Source organism: Nycticebus coucang, chromosome 14 (genome assembly GCF_027406575.1).
Source record: "Nycticebus coucang isolate mNycCou1 chromosome 14, mNycCou1.pri, whole genome shotgun sequence".
Classification (NCBI taxonomy): Eukaryota; Metazoa; Chordata; class Mammalia; order Primates; family Lorisidae; genus Nycticebus; species Nycticebus coucang.
The window spans coordinates 8,374,355-8,399,602 of record NC_069793.1 but is presented as its reverse complement, the minus strand read 5'-3'; the positions used below and the strand labels follow the sequence as shown (position 1 = coordinate 8,399,602).

Here is a 25,248-nt window from a genome sequence, read left to right as displayed (position 1 = left end):
CAGGCCCTAAGCTACTTTTAACATTTTATCCCTGACCCTGCACACTGCAGGTGGTCTACAAGAATAATGACTTCAAGCTGGAACTATCCCGCCTGGCAAAGGAAGGGGACCCCAAGATGAAGCTGCAGGGAGATTTGTCATTCCGCTGTGAAGATGTGGCTGCCCTGGACCCCGTCACCTTTGAGAGTCCTGAGGCCTTTGTGGCACTGCCCCGCTGGAGTGCCAAGCGCACTGGCTCCATCTCCCTAGACTTCCGTACCACTGAGCCCAATGGACTGTTGCTCTTCAGCCAGGGCCGGCGGGCCGGGGTCGGGGTCAGCAGCTCTGCTCAGCGGGCCGACTACTTTGCCATGGAGCTGCTGGACGGCTACCTCTACCTTCTCCTGGACATGGGCTCCGGGGGCATCAAGCTGCGGGCGTCCAGCCGCAAGGTCAATGATGGCGAATGGTGCCACGTGGACTTCCAGAGAGATGGGCGTAAAGGTCAGGAGGCCTCTGGACCTCTCCCCTGGCCACTCCTCTCAGTCTGCCCTGACATCATCCTGAGCTCTGTGCTAGTTTTGTGTCCCACACTATGTCCTGTATCCCTCCCCTGCCATTTCTTCACCCTTGTCCGTCTTCCTGTTGTCCTTTCTGTCATGGCACATTGGTGATCAAGTGTTCGGCATAGGCCAGACTTGGACTCATACCATAGATCTTCTACTTGGTGCCTGTGGGACTCAGCTTCCTAATCTGTGAAAGGAATAATTATATGAGGGGTATGAGTAGGAGAAAATTAGTGCACGTGTGTAGATGCATTAGCATAGTGCCTTACACAGAGAGGACACCCCATTCTCCTGTAAGAAAAATATCTTCCCTCCTATCTGGAGGCATTGAACTTTCTCTTAGTAGCACACTCAACACAAATTTACTGAGCACCTACTATATACTAGCCACTGTCCAAGGTGCTGGAGATTGGGACAGCAGTGAACCCTGTTGGCTGTTACGGAGCCCCTATTCTGGTGTCAGGAAGCAGCCTGCACTACTGCCTGACAATGAGGGCTCCGGAACAATAACGCAACAGGGCCGAAAGTGCTGGGGTGGGGCAGGTGCCAGTTCTTGGACCTTCTGTCCCTGTAACCACCCTATCTCCTCCACCCTTCCTTTCAGTTTTTCTTTCACGTCCTCTTCTTGTTTTCTGTCTGTGAATTCTCTCCTCTTTACTCTTCTCCATCTTGTTGAACATGATAGAATTATCCAAGAGAGAGAGAGTTGATATAAATGGGAACTGACACATTATCCAATTTAAGTGCTTATCAACGTGAGCTAAATTTGTGTGCTCCCCCGACTGTCACCGAGCTGGGCTTATGAGTCTAGCTGAAATGACCATTCCTCTGCACACAGGAAGGAGGGGACACTGTGGCTCCTAGAAGTGTCACCTTCTCATGGGCCTGCTGTTTTTTCCCCTTCTTTCATGGAAGAGATGTTTCTTTCCCTGGGCTTTATATTAAGTGGTTTTATCCCCAGGTCGTGTCTCAGGATAGCACTGGGAGGTCTTCACAGAACCCGCTGCCCTCATAGAGCCCAGGCTTTGTAACACAGGTGGTCAGTGACTCCTTAGGTTGGAGTTCTGTCCAGGCCTCACAGAGCACGCCAGGGCTCCTGCTCCTCAGTACCTTCAGGCAGCCATCCTGTCAGCCTCAGACACCAGGGTTCACCATTTCTGATGGCCCATGTTCATATATGCACAGAAAAACAGACTTGGGGCAGTCATTCCAACAAAGCTCTCTTAGACCTTTTTCCTGTTTTTTTTTTTGGAAATTGTGCTAAATTATATATAATATAAAATTTACTGTCTTAATCATTTTTAAGTGTATAGTTCAGTGGCATTAAGTACATTCACATTGTTGTGTAACTAGCACCACCATTCATCCCAGAACTTTTCTCATATTCCCACACTGAAACTCTGCACCCATTAGACACTAACTCTCTATTCCTCCTACACCAGCACTTGGACCGGATATCCTACTTTCTGTCTAAGAATTTGATGACTCTAAGGACCTTGGTTAAATGGAGTCATACAGTACTTGTCCTTTTGTGACTGGCTTATTTCACTTTGCATAATGTCAGAATTTCCTCTCTTTAAAAGGTTGAATAGTAGTCCACTGTCTGTCTGTTTACCTAGTGTTTATCCATCCACATGTTGGTGGATGGTTGGGTCCTCCTTTCTGTGTTGGTGGGACCTTGGAATAGAGACCTGCTCTCACTTTCATTTCCTCTCGCTGATTCCCTGTCACACACCCATTTCCCCATTTCTTCCTTTCTCTCCCTCCTCCTCCTTCAACACTCAGTTCATCTGTGGAGGGCCTTGGGAGGCCCCACAGTGTGTGGGCAGAGCAGGCACTAGGGTAATCTGGCTGTAAACGGAGTGGGTGATCACATGTGCCATATTTGGGGGCCCATTGAGGGAGTAGCCCCCCAGACCTGGGAAGTGAGTTTAGCAGCAGGACTCCAGGGCATCTGATCTTGTGTGGGGAGAACAGTCTAGGGACCATGTTATTATGAGCACAGGGGAATGGTGTCACTGGTTCAGGTAAGGTTTTGAGCAGAGGACCATATGTCCTAAGAGGGCACCGTGTCAGTAGGGGGCCCTTCATTCTGCCCCCTTTGTTTCCCACCCCTATGCTCACACTCTGGTCTCTTGTACCCTCTCCTGAAGCCCTCTGTGAAATTCAGGCCTAATGTAGACTGAAACCCTCTTTAACCCCATCAAGACAGGCAGAGTCCTTTTCTTTTTTTTTTTTTATTTTTATTTTTTTACTTTTTGTAGAGACAGAGTCTCACTTTATGGCCCTTGGTAGAGTGCCGTGGCCTCACACAGCTCACAGCAACCTCCAACTCCTGGGCCTAAGCGATTCTCTTGCCTCAGCCTCCCGAGTAGCTGGGACTACAGGCACCCGCCACAACGCCCGGCTACTTTTTGGTTGCAGTTTGGCCGGGGCCGGGTTTGAACCCGCCACCCTCGGTATATGGGTCCGGTGCCTTACTGACTGAGCCACAGGCGCCGCCCTCTTTTTTTTTTTTTTTTTTAAAGAATTTTTCCAAAATTGAAAAAGGAAAAAGGAAGGAAGACATACAGAATAAAAAAATACAAGCAATACAGTTTCTAGTGTGTAGGTTTCTGTAGCTTAAGACTCAGAAAAGGCTTTGAAGCTCCCACATGATCCCCAATCCTTTTTGTAAGTTAGTGTCTTCCTCCTTCCAAAGGATGCTAACTCCTAAACTGCATGCCTGCCTCCTCTCTCCTGGCTGCCATCCTTCCTCCTAGGCTGCAGAGCTGACCTGCCCATCTGTCCTGGCACCTGCACAGAGCGGGCTGCGGGCTGATACACAGAGTGCAGGCTCTGAGCTCTTGTTGCCTAGATCACACTGGCTCTGCTCCTTCTCTGCTGTGGCACTTTGGGCAGGTTCCCCAGTCTCTGGAAGCCTGGCCTGCCATTTCAAAATGGAACCATAAAGCACCAATTTCATCGAGTTATGTGAGACATAAGTGATACAATATATTTAAAGAGCTAGGTGCCTGGCATCATAAATGCTCAATAAATGTTACAGGGGAAAAAGCCTTTGGATTAGAATGTTTCAACTTCCTTAAGGTTCTCTGCCTCCAGTGGCCAGCCTGAGACGCTGACTGGTGGAATGACCCAGTGAATGATCCAGCGCTTTCTGGGTTCAAGCTTTTGTGCACGTCCACCTCCTTTCTGAACATTCTCTGAGGACTTGCTCTGGTGGGGAGGAGGGGTCTGGACAAAGTCCCACAGTTCACTGCAGCTGAGCCCAGGCTTAGTCACATGAGTTCCTGAACCTGGGGACTTTTGTAAGGAAAGTTCTGCAGCAAGGCCAGTGATGCTGAGCTTCCAGCCGGGGGTGGCTGCTCATCCCCCTGAGCCTGGTGCAGGGTGCAGGATGGAGGGGCCCAGCTGGGATTGGAGGCTTCCCTAGCACAGGCAGGGTATCCCTTTCTGGCCTGTGGCTTCTTTCCAGCCTGCCTTCCCTTGGTCCTCAGGCTCAATCTCGGTGAACAGCCGCAGCACACCATTCTTGGCCACGGGAGAGAGTGAGATCCTGGACCTGGAGAGCGAGCTATACCTGGGTGGACTCCCCGAGGGGGGGCGAGTGGACCTGCCCCTGCCCCCAGAGGTGTGGACAGCAGCACTTCAGGCTGGCTATGTGGGCTGTGTGCGGGACCTCTTCATAGACGGGCGGAGCCGAGACCTGCGGGGCCTGGCGGAGGCGCAGGGGGCTGTAGGCGTCGTTCCTTTCTGCTCCCGGGAGACTCAGAAGCAGTGTGCATCCGCCCCATGTCGCAACGGGGGCATCTGTCGAGAGGGCTGGAACCGCTTCGTCTGTGACTGCATCGGGACCGGCTTTCTGGGGCGGGTGTGTGAGAGAGGTGAGGCTAGTCTTCACCCTAGATGTCCTCACTCCCCATCCCAGTACTCCTCCTTCTCAGGGTGATCCCCATTCTCTATCTTTGTGTCTCCTTCCTCCCCAGGGTGCCCCTCATAGACCAGTTATAGGCTTGTCATCCTTGTAATGATCCTTTGGTTTTCTGTTTCCTTCTGCTGGCTTTGCCTGTCTTCCCCATCCACTCTTCCCTGACTCCTGGGGCAGAGGCCACGGTCCTGAGCTATGATGGCTCCATGTACATGAAGATCATGCTGCCTAATGCTATGCACACGGAGGCAGAAGATGTGTCTCTACGTTTCATGTCCCAGCGGGCCTATGGACTCATGATGGCCACCACCTCCAGGGAGTCTGCCGATACCCTGCGCCTCGAGCTGGATGGGGGACAGATGAAGCTCACTGTCAACCTTGGTAACCACCCTGCCCTGTTCCTCCTGGCCCCCTTCCTGGTCCTGTCTCTGACCCTTACCCCCCTCTATCTGGAGAAGCTGGTGGTGTGGCACCAGCAAGAGGCTCCCTCTGTAGAGTTTAGGTGGGGGCGGTGCCGTTCCGAGACCCTGGGAGCTCTGTCCCTGGTAGCATGTATATAGTACAGGGCAATGCTCTATGCTTGTCAACCCTGTGAGGGCTGGAGACCGGAGTGCATCCATGTATCTGTTGGAGTGTGTCTGGGGGTGATGCCTGTCCTTCCAGGGTGTTCCTGTGGAGTCTTGGTGGCATCTACCTTGCACACACATTTACTTGCTACAGCTCATGCTTGGTTTTGGGCTCATCCACTTGCTCATTCATTGGCTCATTCATCTGGGAAGTGCTCACTGCTGCCTGCAGGGTGCTGAGCAGGGTCAGCACGTGGTGGGTGCAGAGATCTGGCCCTGGGCACAGCCACTCATCTGCTCTGCTCTGTGTCAGAGCGTGTAGGTGCTGTCTTCCTCTTGTCATGCTGTCTACTTTCACATTCAAGCCCTTCGGCTGCCCTGTGCAGATACCAGATCACCTGGCAGACATTACTGTCCTTGTTTATAGATTATGAAATTCACATGTGGACTTGTTCAACATTACAAAGCTAGCAATGGGGAAGACCCGGGGTGGTGGTGGAGGGGTGCTGGCCTGCTGGCCCTCCTCAGCCGGCTGCTTGCTGTCTTGCCTGAGCCCATGGGTGAGAGAAAGCCTCGGTGCACTTCACCTGGCAGTCCCAGGTGGGCTGGGCTGTGAGGCCTCTTAGGCTGTCTGCATGGGCCTCAGCTCTTGTGGTCAGGGCAAAAATAAAACAGCAGGTTCACTCATTCAGCTATTTATGGGGCACCTGAGAAGTGCCAGACATGTTCCTAGCCAGGTGAATAAGTTAAGTCCCCAGACACATGCAGCTTTCAGAGCAGGGGAACTCTGGAAGTGACAGGTCCTAAGCTGTCCAGGTGAGGGTCAAATCTGTCCATTTCATGCTGGCCTCTCAAAGAATATAAAAGTGTAACATCTAAGGACCTGCCATGTAGGAAGTCTTCAGGTCACTACAGTCACCTGTTGTGTCCTGGATCGAGAGCAGGAGGGCACTTCTGAGTAGACCAGAATCCTCTACTGAAGAGAAATCTGAGCTTTGAGCTTCTAAATAGTCTGCTGGAGTCCCAGCCTAACATGGGTCTCCAGGGTGTTCTGGGACAGACTGTGGCCTTTAGGGGCACATTACCTTATTATCCTATTTATACTGGCTCAGCACCCGTAGCTAAGTGGTTAGGGCACCAGCCACATACAACGGGGCTTGTGGGTTCGAACCTGGCCCAGGACTGTTAAACAATGACAACTACAACGACAAAAAAAAAAAATAGCTGGGTTTTGTGGCAGGCACCTGTACCTCTCACCCCTGGCTGTTCTTTCCTTTTACCCTTTGGCCACTTGGCCTTTGTGTTCCAAGGACAAGTATTTGCTAGAGACAGGCTAGGGGCTGGAAGTGGGGAGGTGCGCAGGTGGCCAGGGCCACTGAAGGGTTTCCTGCACTTCTGCCTCTAACAGCTGCACAGCCTGTGGAGTGGGTGGTGTGAGGCAGCTCTGCTTGGGAAGGCAGGGGGATGGGCACTGTGGCTGAAGCTCCACAAGTTTGCTCAGCACCCCCTGCATCCCTGAAACTGTCATGCCAGGAAGGCCCAGCCTAGGACCCCATGAGTGGCCAGAGCTTCTCAGGCAGCCCAAGTCATCTGTGTATCCAGCTTGAGATGTCCCTGCCTTTGCCTAGGCTTATGTGTGTTCTCCATGTGGCTGAGCACATGGCTCGGTGCTTGGTGGGAACACAGCAGGGAAAATCTGGGCCTTTGATTTTCAGGGCAGGCAGATGCTTCTTGCTTGTGTATACTGTCCTAGGCCCCTGGGAAGAAGCTATGATTTTTTTTCTTTTTTTTTTGTAGTTTTTGGCCAGGGCTGGGTTTGAACCCACCACTTCTGGCATATGGGGCCAGCACCCTACTCCTTTGAGCCACAGGTGCCGCCAGAAGTTGTTTTTTTTTTTTTTTTTTTCGGATAAAGAGTTTCATTATGTCGCCCTGGGTAGAGTGCTGTGGCGTCACAGCTCACAGCAACCTCAAACTCTTGGGCTTAAGCGATTCTCTTGCCTCAGCCTCCCAAGTAGGTGGGACTACAGGTGCCTGCCACAAAACCCAGCTTTTTTTTTTTTTTTGTCGTTTTAGTTGTCATTGTTGTTTAACAGTCCTGGGCCAGGTTTGAACCCATAAGCCCCGGTGTATGTGGCTGGTGCCCTAACCAGTTAGCTACGGGTGCTGAGCCAAATCTAATTTCTTTAGATTAGAGAAGAGACAATGTCCTTGGCCAGGAAAATTTATCCTGGTTGGCCCTTGGGACCTTTCACTCTTAGGACCTACCCTCTCCTCTCCATAGCTATGCTTTTCGTTTGCACCACATGAATACTCAGAAGTCAGAGAAAAACGTGGTCCTCCTGGAAGACCCATTGTGTTAAGAATAGGCTTCCCCGACTGACAGCAATGGGACTGTCTTCCACCTACCTCTCGCCCCTGGCTGTGCCTTGCCCCCATCCATGGAGATGTATGTGCTGAGATGCCACCTCTAGTTTGGCTCATGACAAGCTATGGCCAAAGGCTTGTTGCAGACACATCTGTCTCCAGATATCACCTGATGTCTGTAAACAGAGGCATGTGGTCACTATGTAGGTATTTCAGACACAGGTGGTCCCTACCCAACAACCAGCTTTTGGCTGGGTTGGGAGGAGAGCTGGCTTGGGGCCAGAAGACCTGGGGTCTATCCCTGGTGTCTTTCTCTACAGGGTAAGTCATTTCCCATCTCTGAGTCTCTGGATTTTGTTTTTGTTGTTTGTTTTTGTTTTGAGACGGTCTCACTCTGTTCACATGGAGTAGAGTGCAGGCAGTGGTGTCATCATAGCTCATAGCAACCTAAAACTGTTTGGTTCAAGCAATCCTCCTGCCTCAGCCTCCTGAGTAGGTGGGACTACAGGTGCCTGCCACAATGCCTGGCTAATTTTTTCTATTTTTAGTAGAGACGGAGTCTTGCTCTTGCTCAGGCTGGTCTCAAATTCCTGAGCTCAAGGGACCCTCCCATCTCAACCTTCCAGAGTGTTAGGATTATAGGTGTGAGCCACCGTGCCTGGCCTGTTTTTCTTAATCTGTCAGATGAGAATAAGAATCTCTTGCCTCCTTTCTGTGGTGGTTTTGAGGCACAAATGAAATAACAGGAATGAAGACATTATGAAGATGCAAGGCACACGTGGAGAAACCTACCTGCTTTCTCAGAAGGTGACTATGCTGGCATACGGATGGAAGTTTGGAGCCAGCCCTCGGGCTTGCTTCTACATGGCATGACCCATCTGGCCCCTGCCTAGGGAGTCCTATTCTGATCCTCACCTGTCTACTCCCCACGGCCTGTAGGCCCTCACATACAAGTATCACCAAGGACCCTTGTTTGGGGGCTGCCCTCGTTACTGGGGAACTAGGAGAAGCCTGATGAGGCTCAGTCTTTGGCTTCACAGTCTGATCCTATAGGGAGGGCAGCCAGAATTACAGGAAGCAGCTGGGCGGCTCTACAGGCACTCAGAGTGAAATAGACTTGGGGCTGGGCCTGAAGAGGGAGCAGAGGCTGTCAGTGACCATTTGGGAAGACAGCTGGGGGGAAGCCTTCAGTGCCAGCCCCAAGAAATGGGATATTTGCTAGACAAGAGAGGGCCAGAAAGACACTACTGCCTGCAGACAGAGGATCCAGAGGACCCAGATCATGCCTCCTGCCCCAGCCCTGGAACCCCCACATCTGCAGACACTGAGCAAGGTCCCTGAACCCTGCTCCCTGCAACCCCTCAGTGGGGCAGTTGATTTCTGTCCATAGGAGATGGTAGAGTCTTCTGGATTTTTTGCCCTGTTTCATTGTGGCCTGGGTCCCTACCTTCTGCCCTGTGCCTGGCCTCTGGGGTCAGTGCCTCCCCTCCCTTGAGTTGTTCTTCACTGGGTGCCTGTGGGGGCTCAGCTGTTAGTGCAGCTGTCACAAAGAGTGCAGTGTAATTGTCTCTAAGCTGTAGGGGGTCAACCTACAACTTCAACCCTATTCAAGTAAATTACCTCTGCTTTTGCCATCAACACAGGGGTGGGGGGTGGGGGGGAGCTCACCTCCCACCTCTGAGATGGCCATTCTGATCATTGAGCTGTTCTTTCTTAGTGAAATTCTGAAATTCCCATTAGTTCTGCCCTCTTGAACCAAACAGAGCTAGTCTAATCCTTCCCATTTTAAATCAGGTTAAATACACATTGTGTCCCAAAGTGCTATCACCCCTGGAGCTATGGGAGGGTGAATTGCCAGTCCCACTTGGGGCTCAGCAGTTGTCACTGAGGCCTGGCTGCTAGGACAGCTCTGAATGAGGGCTGCACAGGAGCACACGTCGCCTTTCCCTCTTGTTACTTAGATGCACTGCAGGCTTGGGCCCACCCTCTCCAATCTGTGGGGCTTGAGTGGGACAGGGATCCCCCAGTTCCTTTCCACACAGACTGCTTTCTCCCATCACACATTTATACCATGACCCTGGTCTCTGTGTCCAGCAGAGCCTTGGTAGGTCTGTCTGTGCAGACCAATTGCTTCTGTCCGTTCCCTGCACTTGAGGCCACTAGTTGACAAATTACTAATAAGCTGTGCTTGGGGGAGTGCATGTGCTGAAGGGGTAGGTTTGTCCCGCTCCTGCTCCCCCAACCTTTGCCACCCATCTTCACAGTGTGTTCACTCTGTTCAACCTCACCAGAGTAGGGGCTTCCCAAAGTGGAGTTACTATAGGGGTGGCCTGGAGCTCACATCTTTACTCTAGACAGATGGTCCCCCATTCCTGGTGCTTCCCTGCTGGGCAGGAGAAAGAACCGAGCTCTTCCCTTGAGCCTTTTCCCCAACTGCCCTTCCAGCCCCTTTTTTTCTTTTTTGGACCCTTCATTGGTGAAGACTCTGCTGGCCCCAAGAGAGCCTCCGGGACCTGACTCCAGGGCTTGGCACCCTCCCACCCTTCCTTCATGTCCCTCCTCCCCTCACTGTCCAGTCTTTCCTTCCCTCTCCCCCCCTTTCTTCCTCTTTCTCTCTGTCCCCTCCCTGCCTCCTTCCTCTCACTATGACTTCTCACTTCCCTGTCTGTCTACCCTTTGGCCTTTCTCTGCCTCCTGTGCATCCCTGCAGTGCCAAGCTGTGGCCCAGGGTCCTGGCTGCTCCCCCCACTCTTCTGCTGCGGTTGACAACGCGTGTGGAGCTCAGCTGTACCACCCAAGGGGTCCCATGGCCCCCCGAGCCACAGGAGCCATCGGTTTATCTCCACTGCAGGAACCTTCAGGGGCCCAGGGGAATGCCAGGTGCTACCATTCTCTGCTTCCTGGGCCATTGGGCATGTGGGCAGAGCCTGTTCAGGGAGGAGTGACAAGAGGCCAGGAGATAGCTGTTAACTGAGAGCCAGAGACACTCTCTTTCTGAAAGGCAAGGGCTGGCCCAGCACACAAGGGCTGCCAGGGCCCTGCTTAAGACCCTCCTTTTCCAGCCCCACAGCTCACAGGGAGGGAAGCTGAGGCTGGGAGAGAAGTGCTGTGCCTGAATGTTAGGACAGACAAGTACAAGGGTTTCTGCGGCTGCATCTAGCCCCTCTCATTGGGGCTCAGTCAGGGTCTGGTGTAGACAGCCTCAGGGCCTTCAAACTGAACTCTAGGAGCCTAGTGTTCTTTTTCCTTTGCAGGGTCTAGATGATTCTACCTTGTGGGTGATTATTGAACCAGAGGGATGATCAGAGGCCCCTGTGTAGACATGTGCTTCCTGACCATGTCGTGAAATCATAGTGCAGCACTGCCTGGACTGGGGCAGGTGTAGGTGCAGGAAACTGCCTGTGGTACCTGCTTGCCTTGAGTTGCTTTATGTTCTCAGAGAAGTCATATTTTGGGGGCCTCAGTGACCTTATCTGTGAGTATTTGGCTCCTCTCTAGAAAAGCAGATTAATACTAGGTCCTTTTCAGAGTGATGCATTGCCCCACACCCATCCTGGAATCTCCCCAGAATGGGAAGGGGTAGGAGGAAGGTTCCTGCAGGGGTGGTGCCAGCGCCTGGGGCTTTGGGAGGTGTATGGCCTCAGGAAGGGGGCCCTGGGGTAGACCCCTCTGTTTAGCTCAGAGCCTACAAAGGCACAGGATGTGATATGTCATGCCTGGGCTCTGAGCAGGGGGTCGTCCCAGAGCAGGGTATGCAGGGACTCTGGCCCTCCCCATCCATCTCCCTCCCGGAGACTGGGGAGATGTGGGGTTGGTCAGGTTCCCAGGCCCTAGTGGCCCCCTGTATGACTGGGGTTCCCCAGGTGCCCGTCTCCTTCTGACACCAGAGGCCCGGGCCCTTCTCAGAAGGGGGACAAAGTCCTCCTCCCATCACCTGAATGCCCTACCTCCTGGCTCTGGGGAGGGAGGGTTGGAGCCCTCTTGAGGGCAGGATGGACAGGGGTCCTACTGAGGAAGGGGAGAGGGCACCTGAGCACGCGTGGTCCCCGGAAAGTGGCCCGGGGAGAACCCCCGCCTGCAGACACCCCTCCCTGTGAAGGATGTAAAAGAAAAAAACTTGTTCTGCCTTTTTGTCTCCCCTCCCCCTCTGCCCGCCCCATGGCCCCCCCAGACTGCCTGCGCGTCGGCTGCGCACCCAGTAAGTGGCTTCCCTCTTCTTCTGCAGAGACCCACGGGGACTGGGGTGCTGGATGCTGGGATTGAGGGAGGCAGGGTGGGGGAAGGGGAAGCCTCAATTGCTGGCTTGAGTGGGGTATGGGCGGTGGGTGTGGGGAGGGGAGCAGTGGCTTTGGGGGTGGAGGGCAGAAAAGACCAGATGAAGCAGCACTCAGGAGAGCAGGTGGAGGGTCTGTGGCCAGGATTGCTTCTGGGAAGAAAGGACCAGGAGGCTTTGTTGCCAAGCAGGAAGAGAGCAGGAGGTAGAAGTCCAGGGCTGGAACAAAGATTTGGGTGGCACCTGCAGTGGTTGGTCCCCATTCTATTTGGCTGGCAGTGAGGACCTGAGAGGGGCTGGGGATGTGCTGCTGCATCTCCAGAGGTGGCCACAAGGGGGAAGTCGAGGCACATGGGAAGGAAGATGAGGCGGGAGGGGCGTGTGTCCAGGGCCTCAGAGTTCAGCCCTGGGCCGCTCCTGAATCAGCTGGGGGGCCAAGTTTCTGCCAAATGGGGGCTCCTTCACTGTGATAATGAGGGCTCTCAGCAGGAGTCAGATGGAGGGCAGGGGTGGATGTTTCTGGGCATTTCATTGTGCTCAGCGTTCCATGCTCTCAGAGAGGGTGTTTTGCATGGTGTGCCCTGAGGTCATGGAAGGAAGCACATGAACACTGGGGGCACAGGCGGATAGGCTGTGTGTGCATGGCGCCCTCTTCCCCCCGTGTTTTGTGTGGCCCAGGGTTCCTTCAGCTCCAGCTAGAGGGAGCCTCAGGGAAGGGGGTACCTAGGAATGACCTGGGAGTACTGCAAAGTCCAGTAACATTTTAAAGATGAGTATGTTTCATTTTAGACTCTGGAAGCTGATAATCCTGATTGAAAAAATGGTCATAATTCCCAAGAAACAGAACACCCCCCTCTCTAGCCAGGCTGCATATTTAGCTGCCATGCATGTGGTTGCATGAACAGTGTGTGGAGTTACCTGGGCAGAAAGGTCACATTGCATCCCACGTGGATGAGAGAGTCGGGCGTTTGTGAAAGATAAAGCTGGGGGCGCATGTTTACATGTGGGTGTGTGGTAGGGCTGCGTGAATTTGAGAGAAAGTTTTAGGTCTGTGTTCCATTGGGAATACCTGCTGGGTATACACTGACAGTCCTTAGGAGTCGGGTGAGAGTATGTTGGTTGTAGGTGGGAGTGTCTGTGAACAAGGCCTCAGGGCACAACTCCAGGGGCCCCAATCACTTCCTGTTCTGTGCACATGGCACCCTCTGAAGTCACACACAGGCCAGTACTGAGTGTCTGGGTTTATGATGGGGGCGAGCAAGCTCTGTGCATGCATGAGCTCTGGGGATGTGTGTACTTATGTGCACAGGTGACATGCGCGCGACCGTGTGCGCATGCGCACACAAGTGTGCGGGTGGGGAGGCTGCCTGTGGTGGTACAGCAGGCCACCCGTGAGTGTGTGTAGGTGCCATGCTCACTCCCCCCTTGGTGCCGCAGGTAAAGGCCCTGAGACACTCTTTGCGGGGCACAAGCTCAATGACAACGAGTGGCACACGGTGAGGGTGGTGCGACGTGGCAAGAGCTTACAGCTGTCTGTGGACAACGTGACTGTGGAAGGTAGGTGGTCTGGGCCCAGGGAAGAGGACATATCTCTGTGACCTGTGCTTGGTCCCCTTCTATGTGGTGATCACAGCCTGGCCAGTACTCTGGCGAGCCGCCTCTGCCATTTCTCCCTCGGAGTGCTTATTATGGAGCCTGTCGGCCTTTGACTCCCCCCAGAGCTATGTTTGCTGCAGGCACTTGGCTGAGAGCATCTCTGCTGATGTTGGTCATGCATAGTGCTCGTGTGGAGGGGAGGTTCCTGGGAACCCAAGGCCCAGCCCCAGAAATGATGCTGCTCTCTGTGCCCCTAAGCCATCCCCTTCATCTCGGTCTCCTGTCCCGAGCAGGACAGATGGCAGGAGCCCATACGCGGCTGGAATTCCACAATATTGAGACGGGCATCATGACAGAGCGGCGATTCATCTCTGTGGTTCCTTCCAACTTCATTGGGCACCTGAGCGGGCTGGTGTTCAATGGCCAGCCCTACATGGACCAGTGCAAGGATGGTGACATCACCTACTGTGAGCTCAATGCTCGCTTTGGCCTGCGTGCCATTGTGGCCGATCCTGTCACCTTCAAGAGTCGAAGCAGCTACCTGGCACTCGCCACGCTCCAAGCCTATGCTTCCATGCATCTCTTCTTCCAGTTCAAGACCACGGCCCCCGATGGACTTCTCCTGTTCAACTCGGGCAACGGCAATGACTTCATTGTCATCGAGCTGGTCAAGGGGTGAGGGGCTGGACATTGCACTGCTGTCAAGGAAGTGGCCCTCTTCCCTTGCCTAACCAGATATAGTTCCCCTAGCCACTGGTAGGGGTGTCCAGTCCCCCACAGGTCGAGGTATATGTCTCCAGCCACCAGCCAAGATGGAGAAGCTCCCTCTATCCCACCTTGCTGACTCCCCCAGCTGCTTCCTTGCCAGGGGTCCCAGTTATGGCTGTTCTCTATCCACTGTCCTGGCTCAGGCTCTCCATCCTCTGCAGGCAGAAGTCAGCCTTGCCCCTCTCTTGCCTTAGAGGACCCCATTCCAGAGCAGTCCAATCCTTATCTCCAAAGGGCCCTTCTTCCATGAGCCTCCCCTCATCATTTCTTCTGAGCCTATGCCACAGGAGCCAGCTCCTCAGTCCTCTCCCTCCTCACATTCTCCCTGTGACAGGGCCTCATACCATAGCCTTCTTGCCATTGGTTGGTCCCTTCTGATAGGGTCTCCCTCTCAGCCCCTTCTTCCCATGGCCTCTAGGACCTCTGCCAGCCATAGCTGCTCCTCATCCTGCCTTCCCAGCGTCACCCCACCCTGACCCAGTGTCTCCTCCCTACTGTGGGGCAGGTACATCCACTACGTGTTTGACCTGGGGAATGGCCCGTCTTTGATGAAGGGGAACTCAGACAAACCAGTCAATGACAACCAGTGGCACAACGTGGTGGTGTCCAGGGACCCAGGCAACGTGCACACGCTCAAGATTGACTCCCGCACTGTCACGCAGCACTCCAATGGCGCCCGAAACCTCGATCTCAAAGGTGGGGCTGGGGCCTCTGGAGAAGGCCTGGCCCTAGCCCAGACATCCCCTCACCCTAGCAGGATTGACCCCCTCCTGGCTGCTGCATTCCTCTTCCCCCCGTCCCTAGCTCCCATTCCTCTTTCCTTTCTCCGTTCTGCCCAGCCTGACATTTTCATGTCAAAGTTCTGCTCGGCACTCCTGTGAGTCTGCTTCTCAACATGGAAAGCCTGGTTGCAGGAGTGCTTGGTGGCCTCCTTCCAGAGCTAGAAGTAGATAACCCAGGACTTTCAAGGACCTCTTGTACCTCTAAGATTGAGAATACTACCTTGAGAAAAAAAAAAAAAAAGAGAGAGAGAATACTACCTTGGTTGAGGGTTGGAGTGAGAAAAGGGAGTCCTGGGCAGGTGATGAGAGGCAGAGGAATCCTTGAAGCCTCTGTCTTAGGCACTGGCTGGGCTAACTTTGGTATTTTTTGGACCCAGGCTTCCTTAGTGTGCTCAGGGTCACATACCCTCCATGTTCCCCAGGACCTCATCAGTAGTCATTGAAATAGTCATTGTTAGCCCCCAGAATGGATGACTGAGGGAGTGGGGAAGAGAAGGGTAGGCTCAGAGGGCATGGGCACTGGGGTAGGAGAGACCAGGACTACAGCCTCTCCGGGATTCTCCGCTGGGGGCAATGTGAGCTACCTCCTTGCATGTCTCCAAGGAAATCCTCTGCCCCACAGAGACCCCTGGGTGTCAATATGACTCAAACTGTCAGAGCTTGGGGAGGGTCCTCAAGAGGTCACTGAATTCACCTCTCTGGATCTTGAATCATAGTGCTGCAAATTCTCCTTGTTCCCAGAAGGGGGCGATGTGTCACAGAGCATCTGAAGTGGCAGCAAGCCCAGGGGTAATCTCTGCAGCTCTTGTGTTGCATTGAGCCAGTGGCCAGGGCAGCAGATGGAAGAGTGTCTTAACTGAAGCTCTGTTCTAGGCTGGCCATGGCTTACAGGGAGTTAGTCTCTGGGAGAGGGGATAGTGGTAGGTGTCCGCAGTAGAATTTCTTCCCAGAGTCCCCAGGCCAAATCCTGGTTGTTGGGGGAAGGGCTTAGAGCTCCCTAGGAGAGAAGTCAGAGTTGGGAGAGGCTTGAAGGAGTTTTGAGAATGGGAGACATCGGGAGGGAGGGAGCGGAGGTAGAGGGGTTGGGGCTGTGCATTTATGAAAGGCCCTGATTACAGGCCGGAACTGGAATTGAATGTGGGAGAGAGCACGAGCAGGTTCCTCCAGCTGTCCCCCAACCCCCTACTCCCTCAAGCATCTGGGCTTCTTTGAGAGGGGAGCAGACAGATGGCAAAGTGGAGAAGTAAAAAGGAAGAGATGGGGGGGCGGGGATCTGCAGGTCACTGGATCTCTGCAAGGGATGTGGAGCCTGGGTTGGGACACAAGAGGGCTAGGAAGACCTAAAATGCCAGTGCCCTGGGAAGGGAGTGAGGGCCTGGATGCCTCGGTTGATCTCACTCCCTTTGCAGGGGAGTTGTACATTGGCGGTCTGAGCAAGAATATGTTCAGCAACCTGCCCAAGCTGGTGGCCTCCCGGGATGGCTTTCAGGGCTGCCTGGCCTCCGTGGACCTCAATGGGCGCCTCCCAGACCTCATCGCTGACGCCCTGCACCGCATCGGGCAGGTGGAGAGGGGCTGTGATGGTGAGTGGAGGGTGAAGGAGTTAGGTGTGACTCTGCTGGCTGCAGGAGGGCCAGCTGCAGAGGCAGATCAGGCCAGGGAGCCCCTGCACAGCAAAGTGCCCTGCCTTCTCAGGCTTGTGAGAGCCTGCCCCACAGTTCTGGGGCAGGGTATAGGCAGGTGAAGGGTCACTTGCCTTCCCTGTTGCCTCCCACCCTGCAGTCCTGTAGTGCCTCCCATTCCTACCCCAAACCCCTCATCAGTACTTGGCCCTTTCAGCCTGGCAGAGCTCAAAGTAGGACCCTCCACCTGGCCCTGAAGCTTCCAAACCTCCTGGGGAGGGAGGGCTCTTGGTTGAGCAGAGGGTGTTCCTTCTTCTGCCCCTTCCAGGCCCCAGCACCACCTGCACCGAAGAGTCCTGTGCCAACCAGGGCGTCTGCTTGCAGCAGTGGGATGGCTTCACTTGTGACTGCACCATGACTTCCTATGGAGGCCCTGTCTGCAATGACCGTGAGTGCCTGGGAGGGTTGGGGGCCAGGGGACATCTGGTCCATTTCCAGCCATAGGGACCACCAGGGAGGAAGGAGGGTCTCTGGGAGAATGAGAGCTGTGCTGCTTGCTTCCTTCTCATCCCTTGTCTTGAGAGTCCGAGGGGAACTGCTCGCTGCTGTTCCTTCTCCAGTCTCTGCAGATTGCTGCTGCCTCAGTCTCAATGGGGCAAGACATTGATAGCTGTCCTTTCCTCCTCATTCTGAGCTGGTGGGACTCTGCTCCCTTTACCCACAACCAAAGGTGTCAGCTTCTTTGGGGTGAACTTGTTGTCCCTTGTGATTTTGGTGATGGCTTTACATGTTGTACTTGTATCTCACACAGACACACTACTGCACAGCAAGAGGGGCTGCCCTCCTTCCTTTTCCACTGGGAGCAGGCCTACACCCCAGAGGATAGGCTTAGGATGTTCCCAGGAGGCCAGGCTACTGGACAGCAGGTTTCCCTAGACATGGGTCCTGCTGTTCCCTTGTTCTCCTCCATGAATCCTAGCTGCAGGTTGTCCCTTTGCACCACAAGGACACTTCATAGTGTCCTTGCTTGGTGATTCTCCCTGGATGAGCATCTGCTTGCTAACTTGCTGCTGTATGAGGCCCCTCCCCAGAGAGGGCAGCTTCAGCAGCAGTAGTGTCCAGTCCCTTGTGGTTGTGGCCAACAGCTGGTTACAGCAAGCTGCAGGAGGGCAGCTGGGGCAGGAATGGGTGAGGGAGGAAACCTTCTACTTTAATGGGTGCTTTGGAGTTTCCCTTTAATGATTGGGCTGGTGGGAGGGTCTCACTGGGAAGAGTTCAGTCTCCTAAGGCATCACTTGAGTTGTCTTCCCTGGGATAGCCCTCCCGAGAGGCCAAACAGAAAAATCAGCCATGGGAAGAGAAACACACACACACACACACACACACACACTCACACGGATGGATCTTCTCCATTCTACAAACATAGAGTGAGGCCTGGAGAGGAGCAGTAGGTTCTGGAGGTAGCTAACAGCAGATGTAGGATGAGAACCTGGATTAACCCCTTTGCCTCCAGACCACACTGCTGGACCTTCGTCACCTGGTGTGAGTCCTGAGTTCCTTAGAAGAAAAATCTACTGGTTCCAGGGACTGGGCTCTTGGGTGGGTTCTTGTTTTTTTTTCTTTCCCTTTGAAAAAATTTCCAGCCCATCTTCCTCACACTTTCCTGGTGTTCTTAGGCATGGTCAGCCCTTGGGTGCCATTGCATCCCTGTTCTGTCCCCACCAGATGTTCCTTGTCTGACCTGCTACTCTCTGTGCCTTGCAAAGCCTCCCAGACAAAGGCCAGCTCAGTACTTTAGCCCCAGCTGCCATGGTGTAAAGATGGGGCTGAGGGGTGGCGCCTGTGGCTCAAAGGAGTAAGGTGCTGGCCCCATATGCTGGAGGTGGCAGGTTCAAACCCAGCCCCCGCCAAAAACTGCAAAAAAAAAAAAGATGGGGCCAGGGTTAGGCCTGTTCCCCTGCAGGTGATTCAGCTTTGCATAGAGCTGGAGATGATGGTAACTTTGTAACTTGACAGTAACACTCCCCACTGACCCTTTAGTGTTTAGTAATTTGGTCCTTAGAAAAGGCAGTGGGATGGAGATTTCCTCCCTGGTTAACTGATGAAGAAACCCAGGCCTTGGGAGAGGCAAGGCTCACCCCAAGTTATGGAGTGAGAGGTAGAGCTCAGCTAGGACCTAGGCACTCCCAATTCTGTTGTTCATCTATGGATGGTGGTGGTCCCCGTGGTGGGCACTTCTTGCTTGGGTGAAGAGAATCAGGATCTGGAAGTGCGGCTGCCCATCTGACTGCTTCACTCCCACCCAGTGAGCCTTCTGGAAAGGGGGCATAGAGACAGATGGGGATGGGGGTTGCTCCACCTTTTGGCAGGGGTAGGAAGAGCACCTTTTCTGGGTCCCAGGCTGGTGGGAGGCAGGGAGAGTTGGGGTCTTGGGAAGTGTCACCATCCCCAGGCACTGTTCTTCATGTTTGGCAGCACAGCCTGAGTAAAACTGCGGAGCTAAGATAAGGTGGGTGCAACTGGGAGCCTACACGGGGCTCAGTGTGCTGCTTCTCTGATGAACCTCCCTGGTGAACCTCTGAGATCTGCCTTGAAGGACAGGGCAGGGATCTGGGGGGCAGGGTTTGGCCAGAGCTTTTCAAGCCACACCCCTTCTGCTCCTGGGACTTCTCCTCCCAGGAACTTGCCTCTGCTTTGTGCTCTTTATGACTGATCTTCTTGGGGTCTTGGTGATGGACAAGGTCATGCAGGAGCCCAGCAGAAGAGAAGGAGAGGGATGGGAATGGCCATGGTGGGAGGAGCAGGACCTGCCCTCTGAAGGACAGAGTGGGGCGTGGAGCTGTCTGGTCTGGGAGAGACTAGGGCAATGAGAGAACAGATTTTCAGAAGAGCTTTTCCCCAATTAGTGCCTCAGTTTCTCCATTTGTGACTTAGGGACACTCCCTAGGAGTGGAGGGATCTTTGTGTTCTTCGAGGCTCAGGAGACTCTGCTCTGGAAAGACAGGAGAGAAAACATTAAGGAGAGAACCCATCTCTGTGATGAGAGAAAAATGGAGAGGGAAAGAAAAAGAGAATATGCAATGAGAGAGAAAGGGGGGATACAAGGAGACACTTCTTGACATGTGGCTGAAGCCCCAGAGCTGAGGCTTGGGACAGAAGTGCTCCCATTGGGCCTACTGGACACTTTGTCTTTCAGAGGCCATCTCCTGCCCTCCCAGAGGGTCAGTTCCTCACCGTCTCTGCCTCCCTGGCTCTCTCTCTGCAGCCTCTATTGATCTCTTGCACACCTCCTTCTTTCCTACCCTCTGTGCCTTCCCTCCCTCCCCAGCCTGGCCCCTTCCACCTCTCTCCAGTTCCCACTCACTGGTATTGATTGGCCTCTAGGCGGTTTCCCTTCCTCTCATCTCGCCACCGGCTCCTCCCTCCTTCCCTTTGGGACCATAAATTTTCTGCCTGCTCAGAGCTGTGTCAGTCTGTAATCCAGATCCAGGGGCACAAAGATGGGACAGAGAGGACAGAAAGACATGGTTTCCAGAAGCCCCCGCCCATTGCCTTGGCCTGTAGTCTCTCTTCCCTTGTGGGGAAGTGCCACGAATTGCCCTAAGCCTCCCTTTTGGTGGCTTTGACGACCTAGGCGGCCCTGGCATCTAGGGGTTGTGTGTGTAGCCGGTGCAGGGCTAGCGGCAGCACTGTGGGAGCTGTCCCAGGTGCTGATTACATCCTGGAGCTGGGGGCAGCACACACGGATGGACATGACAATTTTTGCTCCTATATGGAGTTCAGAGTCTATAAGCAAGAACCAGCTCTCTCATTGATGATCGTTCTTCTCTCCCTTTGGGGGAACCAGCTCTCAGCATTCCCTTTTCTCACTTCACCCACCCTTTCTAGGCCCTTCTTTCCCCATCTTCCTCCTCACTCTACTATATGGTTTCTTCAGCTCCCACCAGGGCCACTCTCCCCTCTTTCCCTCCTTTCTCCTCCCCTACTCTCTCCCTCCCCTCCACCCCCCACCCCTAACCTCCCTACCCCTGCCTGAGCAGGCTGATGCAAGCTTCAGACCATGGCTTCCAGGTGAAGGGAAGAGAGTTTCCCTGTACTTAGCTCTGGGGCCATGACAAGTACTTCCCAGAGGCCCCCAAAAGTTCAGGGGGTAGATCCCAGTTGATCGGGTACCTGAAGAAGAAGGGTTTTCCTCAGCTGGACATAAGTGGCTCAGGAATGGTTTTGTCCTAAATGGGACACTCAGTGGATGGGTGTCCTGGAGACTCCTCCATAGAGGTTGAGGCTGGGGCAGTGGGAGGGGAGAGCAAGGGTTGGAAGTGTCCAAGAGGGGATTGTGTAGGGAACACATTTTTCTGGGAGGTAGTGAGGAGAATGTATGTGTGTGTGGCCTGTATTATTCTTAAATACCTTTGGGGCTCTGGGTGATTGCTATGGATGACCCTATTTTGAAGGGTAAGCTTCAGGAACAGGGCAAGGGTGTCTTCGTGTATGTTAGCTATTCCTTGCCTGTGATCAAACATGTATGTGTGTGCCCACGTATGCATCTGTGAGCATGTTACACACTTGTCTGAGAGTGATTCGGTGTGCCAGTGTCTGTGAGCACACGCATGCATACATGTGTCTAAGCCTGTGTGCCAGCCTGCACACTGGTGCCTGTATGGGCACGTGGGTGTCTCCATATCCAAGTCGGTCCACATCCCAGCGTGCACGTGTGTTCCTAGGGGCGCGTGCAGAGGTGGCGGCGGCCGCATTTCTGCGCGCTGGACCAGCGAGCACTATTGGGGTTCGTCCAGGTGGGAGGAGGAGGGAAGGAGGAGGAAGAGAGCGGCCTCTCTTGCTAGCCTCAGTCCTGTTCAATTATTCAGCAGGGCCCCTTCTCCGGGAGGGTGGTGCGGAAGGAGAGCGCGCCCCAGCGCGGGGGAGGGGCAGGGCGCGCGCAGAGGAGAGGCGAGCGCTGAGCGGGCTAGCCAGGTGCCGCGCAGTGGAGCTGCCCAGCGCCGCCCGCAGATCGGGAGCCGCTCTGGTCCCTCCGCCCTGCCCCCTCCTCCTCCCGCGTTCTCCTCCCCTCCCCTCTGCACTCCCTTCCCTCCCTCCCTCTCCCTTCCACCTCTCAGCCTCTGCAGCAACACTCCGCTGCCTCCATCTCTCCGCCGGAATCTCGCAGCCTCGCGCCTTTCCTCTGCTCAACCCCACTCCCCTCCTTTCCCCTCCTCTCCCCTCCTCTCCTCTCCCTTCATTCCCCCCTCACCCGGATTTGCTTCCCTTCCCCCTTCTCCCGTCCCTCCTCCCCCGGCCGCTCCCTCCTTTTCCCCGGCCTCCGTCGGGCGGCAGCGGCAGCAGCAGCGCGGCCGGCCCTAGTCGCGGTTGGTCTGCAGCTTTCCGGGCAGCAGGGCCTCGGAGCCTCTTCTCTCCTCCAGCCCGCACCGCTCCCCCTAGCCCAGGCTCGTTTTTCCGCAGGATTTCCCTGCTGTCCCCTCCCTGCTTGGCCCCCCCGCTCTCTCCTCCCTCCCCACCCGGCACCATGCCCCCTCCCCCGAGCGCTCCCCCGGGTTTCTGACGGCCCTTTGCGCGGCTCCGACCCCGCCAGGATGCGGAGAGACCCCTAGCTCCTCGCGATGGACCCAGGCGTCCTGGACCTTGGCATTGCCGCTCCGCGGAGCCCCGATTCCCCGGCGGGATCCAGTTGATTTCGTTGGCTCCGGACCCAGGCTTGGGCTCTGGTTTTCCTTCTCTTCACCCCTACCCCCCTCCCGGAGCTTGGAGCCGGAGGGGGGCTTCGCGGGGCTGCGCAGCCCCGCGTCCCCGCCCCCGGCCATGGGGCTGTGAGGTGGCCGCCCCCGGGCCGAAATGCCCCCCGGGGGAAGCGGGCTGGGGGGGTGCCCGCACCGCCCCCCCGCCCTGGCCCGGCCCCTGCCTCCGCCGCCGCCACCGCCGCCGCCGCTGTTGCCGCTGCTGCCTCTGCTCCTGCTGCTCCTGCTGGGGGCGGCCGAGGGGGCCCGAGTCTCCTCCAGCCTCAGCACCACCCACCACGTCCACCACTTCCACAGCAAGCACGGCACCGTGCCTATCGCCATCAACCGCATGCCCTTCCTCACCCGCGGCGGGCACGGTAAGTGGCACAGCCGACGCCGGCCCACTGGCCCCTCAGGCCTCCGTGTGCACGGCCCGGGCCCTCGCGGCCCCACCCCAGCTGTGCGCGGCGAGCCGGCCCTCGGCTCTGCGCCCGGAGCCCCCTCACCTCCCATCCTAGCCTGGCCCCACCCTCGCCTCTCTCGCTCTCCTCCCGCCATCACCCTCATCTCTCTGTCTCCATCACTCTGCTTCTGTGCTCACCGTCCTTGCCTCGTCCTGTGTCTGGTTTGTACCACCTTCCTATTTCGGTCCCCCATCGCCGCCCTCTCTCCTTTGGGCCTGTCTGTACAGCTCTGCCTTCCGTGTCTCTTCCGCGTCACCTCCTCTATCTCTGCCCCGGGTCATCTCTCCATTTGTCTTCTTTCCACCTCTGCCTCACTCTCACCTTCCCACTGCTGGTCTGGCGTCCTCCCCTCTCCCTCTCACCTCTGTCTCACATGTCATTTCTGCCTCTTTCACCTCTTCATAAATGTCTCCATTTCTCTTCTATCCCTGCGGTAACCTGCCCTATTTTCCCCATGCTACCTCCTCTCAAATGATCACTGGCTCCACTGTCCCATCCTTGTCCTCTCATCTCTGGTGTCTCTGCCCTGCCTGCACCTCTGACCCACAGCATCTCTCACCTGTGTAGCCCCAGCACTTACCATTTCTGTTCCCAGGCTCCCCTTCACCTGCTCTGCCACTGTCCCCTCTCCTCTCAGCCCCTCCTAACCATCCAGCTCCAACGGACTTCACCTTCCTTCTCAGACTCCAACCCCTTCTGTTTCTGATCTCTGTCTCTTACTTCCCTGCATCACTTCCCATCTATCTTGGCCCCACCACTTGGTGTCTTAGATCCTTAAGATTCTCTGGATGCCATCTCTTCCCATCTCTGCACCTGTCCTCTTCCACGTGTGTGCCCCAATTACTTCCCATGTTGGCACCTGTCCCCTTCCATCTCTGTCCTCCATATTCTTTGTGCCCCTTTATCTCCCATATCTGCTCCATCACATCCCACCTCTGTCTCTCCTTCACATGCCACTCCAGAGCTGCGGTCATCTCCCATCCCGGAGACCCCCTCACCCTCCATTTTAGTCTAGTTGTCACTTTCCTTCCCACCACACCACATCACGTCCCCCTTTATGTCTTGTAATGACCTTCCATAGGTACTGCACTGCTCCCATATGGTTCCCCTCATCTCCTCCCATACCTGTCCTCCTGTCACTCCCCTCTCTGTGCCCTCCCTCATCTCTCATCAATGCCTTCATCAGTTTTGTGCCCACGTGGCCTCCATTTCTGTACTCCCATCTCTTCCCTTCCCTGTATGCATCTCATCTCCCATTTCTGTCTATCCATCACCTCTCATTTTTTACTTTATTTGTGTCCTCCATTGTCCTCCACCCCTTTATTTTCATCTCTTCCCATCTGTGCCTCTTTCTGACTCCCCTGCCATCATTGCTCTACATCTGTCCATTTTTGCTCCCCTATCTTTGGGCTACCATATCACCTCCGATCTTTCTTCTTCTTTTCTGGTCTTCTCCTTTCTCCTACTTCATCTTATCTCTGTTTTCATGGCTCCCTTTTCTCCCCATCCAGTTCCCCTGGAACAGCCCCTTAAAATTCTCTCCTTCATTCTTTTCCTCTGTCATCCCCAGAAGAGTTCCCCTCTTCTCATCTTGGGGCCAGCTGGGATGCTCTGGGCAATCCTCTCCAGTTTCTTTCTCTTCTTCTATGTCCCCACTGCACACTTTCCTCCCGATCTTAAGTCCCTCTCCCTTCCTAGGAATGCTGTCTCTCTTTATCTCTCTCCTCCTTTCATTGTCCCTTCTGGTTCCCTTGAGGCCCAGTGATGCTCCCAAGGGTACTTAGATAGACTTGTGATTTTTCTAAGCATTGAGGCAGGAAGGGGTGAGATGGGAAAGGGAGTCAGGTATGTGGGGCAGTTGTGTGGGGTGCAGAGGAGAGAAGGTAAAACAGAAAGGTGAAGGAGACAAGAGCTGGCCCAGGGACACTGAGCAGATTGGAAAAGGGGCCTGGGAGCCGGGGCGCCTGAAAACGGTCCAAGTGGAAGCAAGAGCTAGGCAGAGGAGAGAGAGCAGGGAGAGGAAACCTATGGAATGCTGGCTTTGGCATTGCCTCGGAGATGGCTACCCCCTTGCTGTGCAGAGGAGGTAGAGAGCCAGTGACTGCCTAGTGCCTCATGGAAGTAGAGGAGGAGCTGGTGGGAGGCAGGGAGGGCAGAGCCTCCAGGAGGGTGAGGGAGTGGAGTGGGAGCTGGTGGGAAGGGACCTGTGAAGGGTGGGGCTGTTGAGAGGATGAAGAGGCCCAAGGGAAAATGGAAGAGTAGAGATGAGGCCATCTGTCCTGACTGAACCCCACCTCTGCTCCTTAACCATGGTGGTGGGGAGGTGAAAGGACAGATTCCTGTGGGCCCCACACTTGGCTGCAGGGGCAGGCCAGACTTCCTCTGCCCCAGCATCCCCCTAGCATCCCCAGGGTGAGGCGGCCTCTCTTCCTTCTGCTTCTACACTTCCCTTCTCCTGGGATCTCCGTGCATTTCTACTTGCCTCCCCTCTTCCTCCTCTTATGCTTTCCCCTGTTTCCCCTTTTGTTTCCCAACCCCTTCTGTTACATAAGGCCCCTACCTGCCAGACACCCCTTGACACTCCTGCGCCTAATGTCTGTCT

At 54.9% G+C, this 25,248-nt stretch overlaps 1 protein-coding gene across 23 annotated transcripts in view; it reads left to right on the top strand.

Annotated features, from left to right (window-relative positions):
* Window positions 1-25,248, top strand: part of NRXN2 (neurexin 2) — a 110,354-nt gene that overhangs the window by 54,143 nt on the left and 30,963 nt on the right. For 8 of the 23 annotated variants that reach the window (XM_053560942.1, XM_053560940.1, XM_053560933.1 and 5 more), the window contains 9 exons: window positions 51-483; window positions 4,043-4,429; window positions 4,651-4,854; window positions 11,578-11,606; window positions 13,110-13,236; window positions 13,569-13,950; window positions 14,549-14,739; window positions 16,235-16,408; window positions 16,776-16,895. In XM_053560942.1, the coding sequence (XP_053416917.1) occupies window positions 51-483; window positions 4,043-4,429; window positions 4,651-4,854; window positions 11,578-11,606; window positions 13,110-13,236; window positions 13,569-13,950; window positions 14,549-14,739; window positions 16,235-16,408; window positions 16,776-16,895 (2,047 nt within the window). Of the gene's footprint in view, window positions 1-50; window positions 484-4,042; window positions 4,430-4,650; window positions 4,855-11,577; window positions 11,607-13,109; window positions 13,237-13,568; window positions 13,951-14,548; window positions 14,740-16,234; window positions 16,409-16,775; window positions 16,896-22,284; window positions 22,560-25,248 lie in introns of those variants that run through there. The other 15 variants (XM_053560951.1, XM_053560939.1, XM_053560944.1 and 12 more) reach the window with 3 other exon arrangements.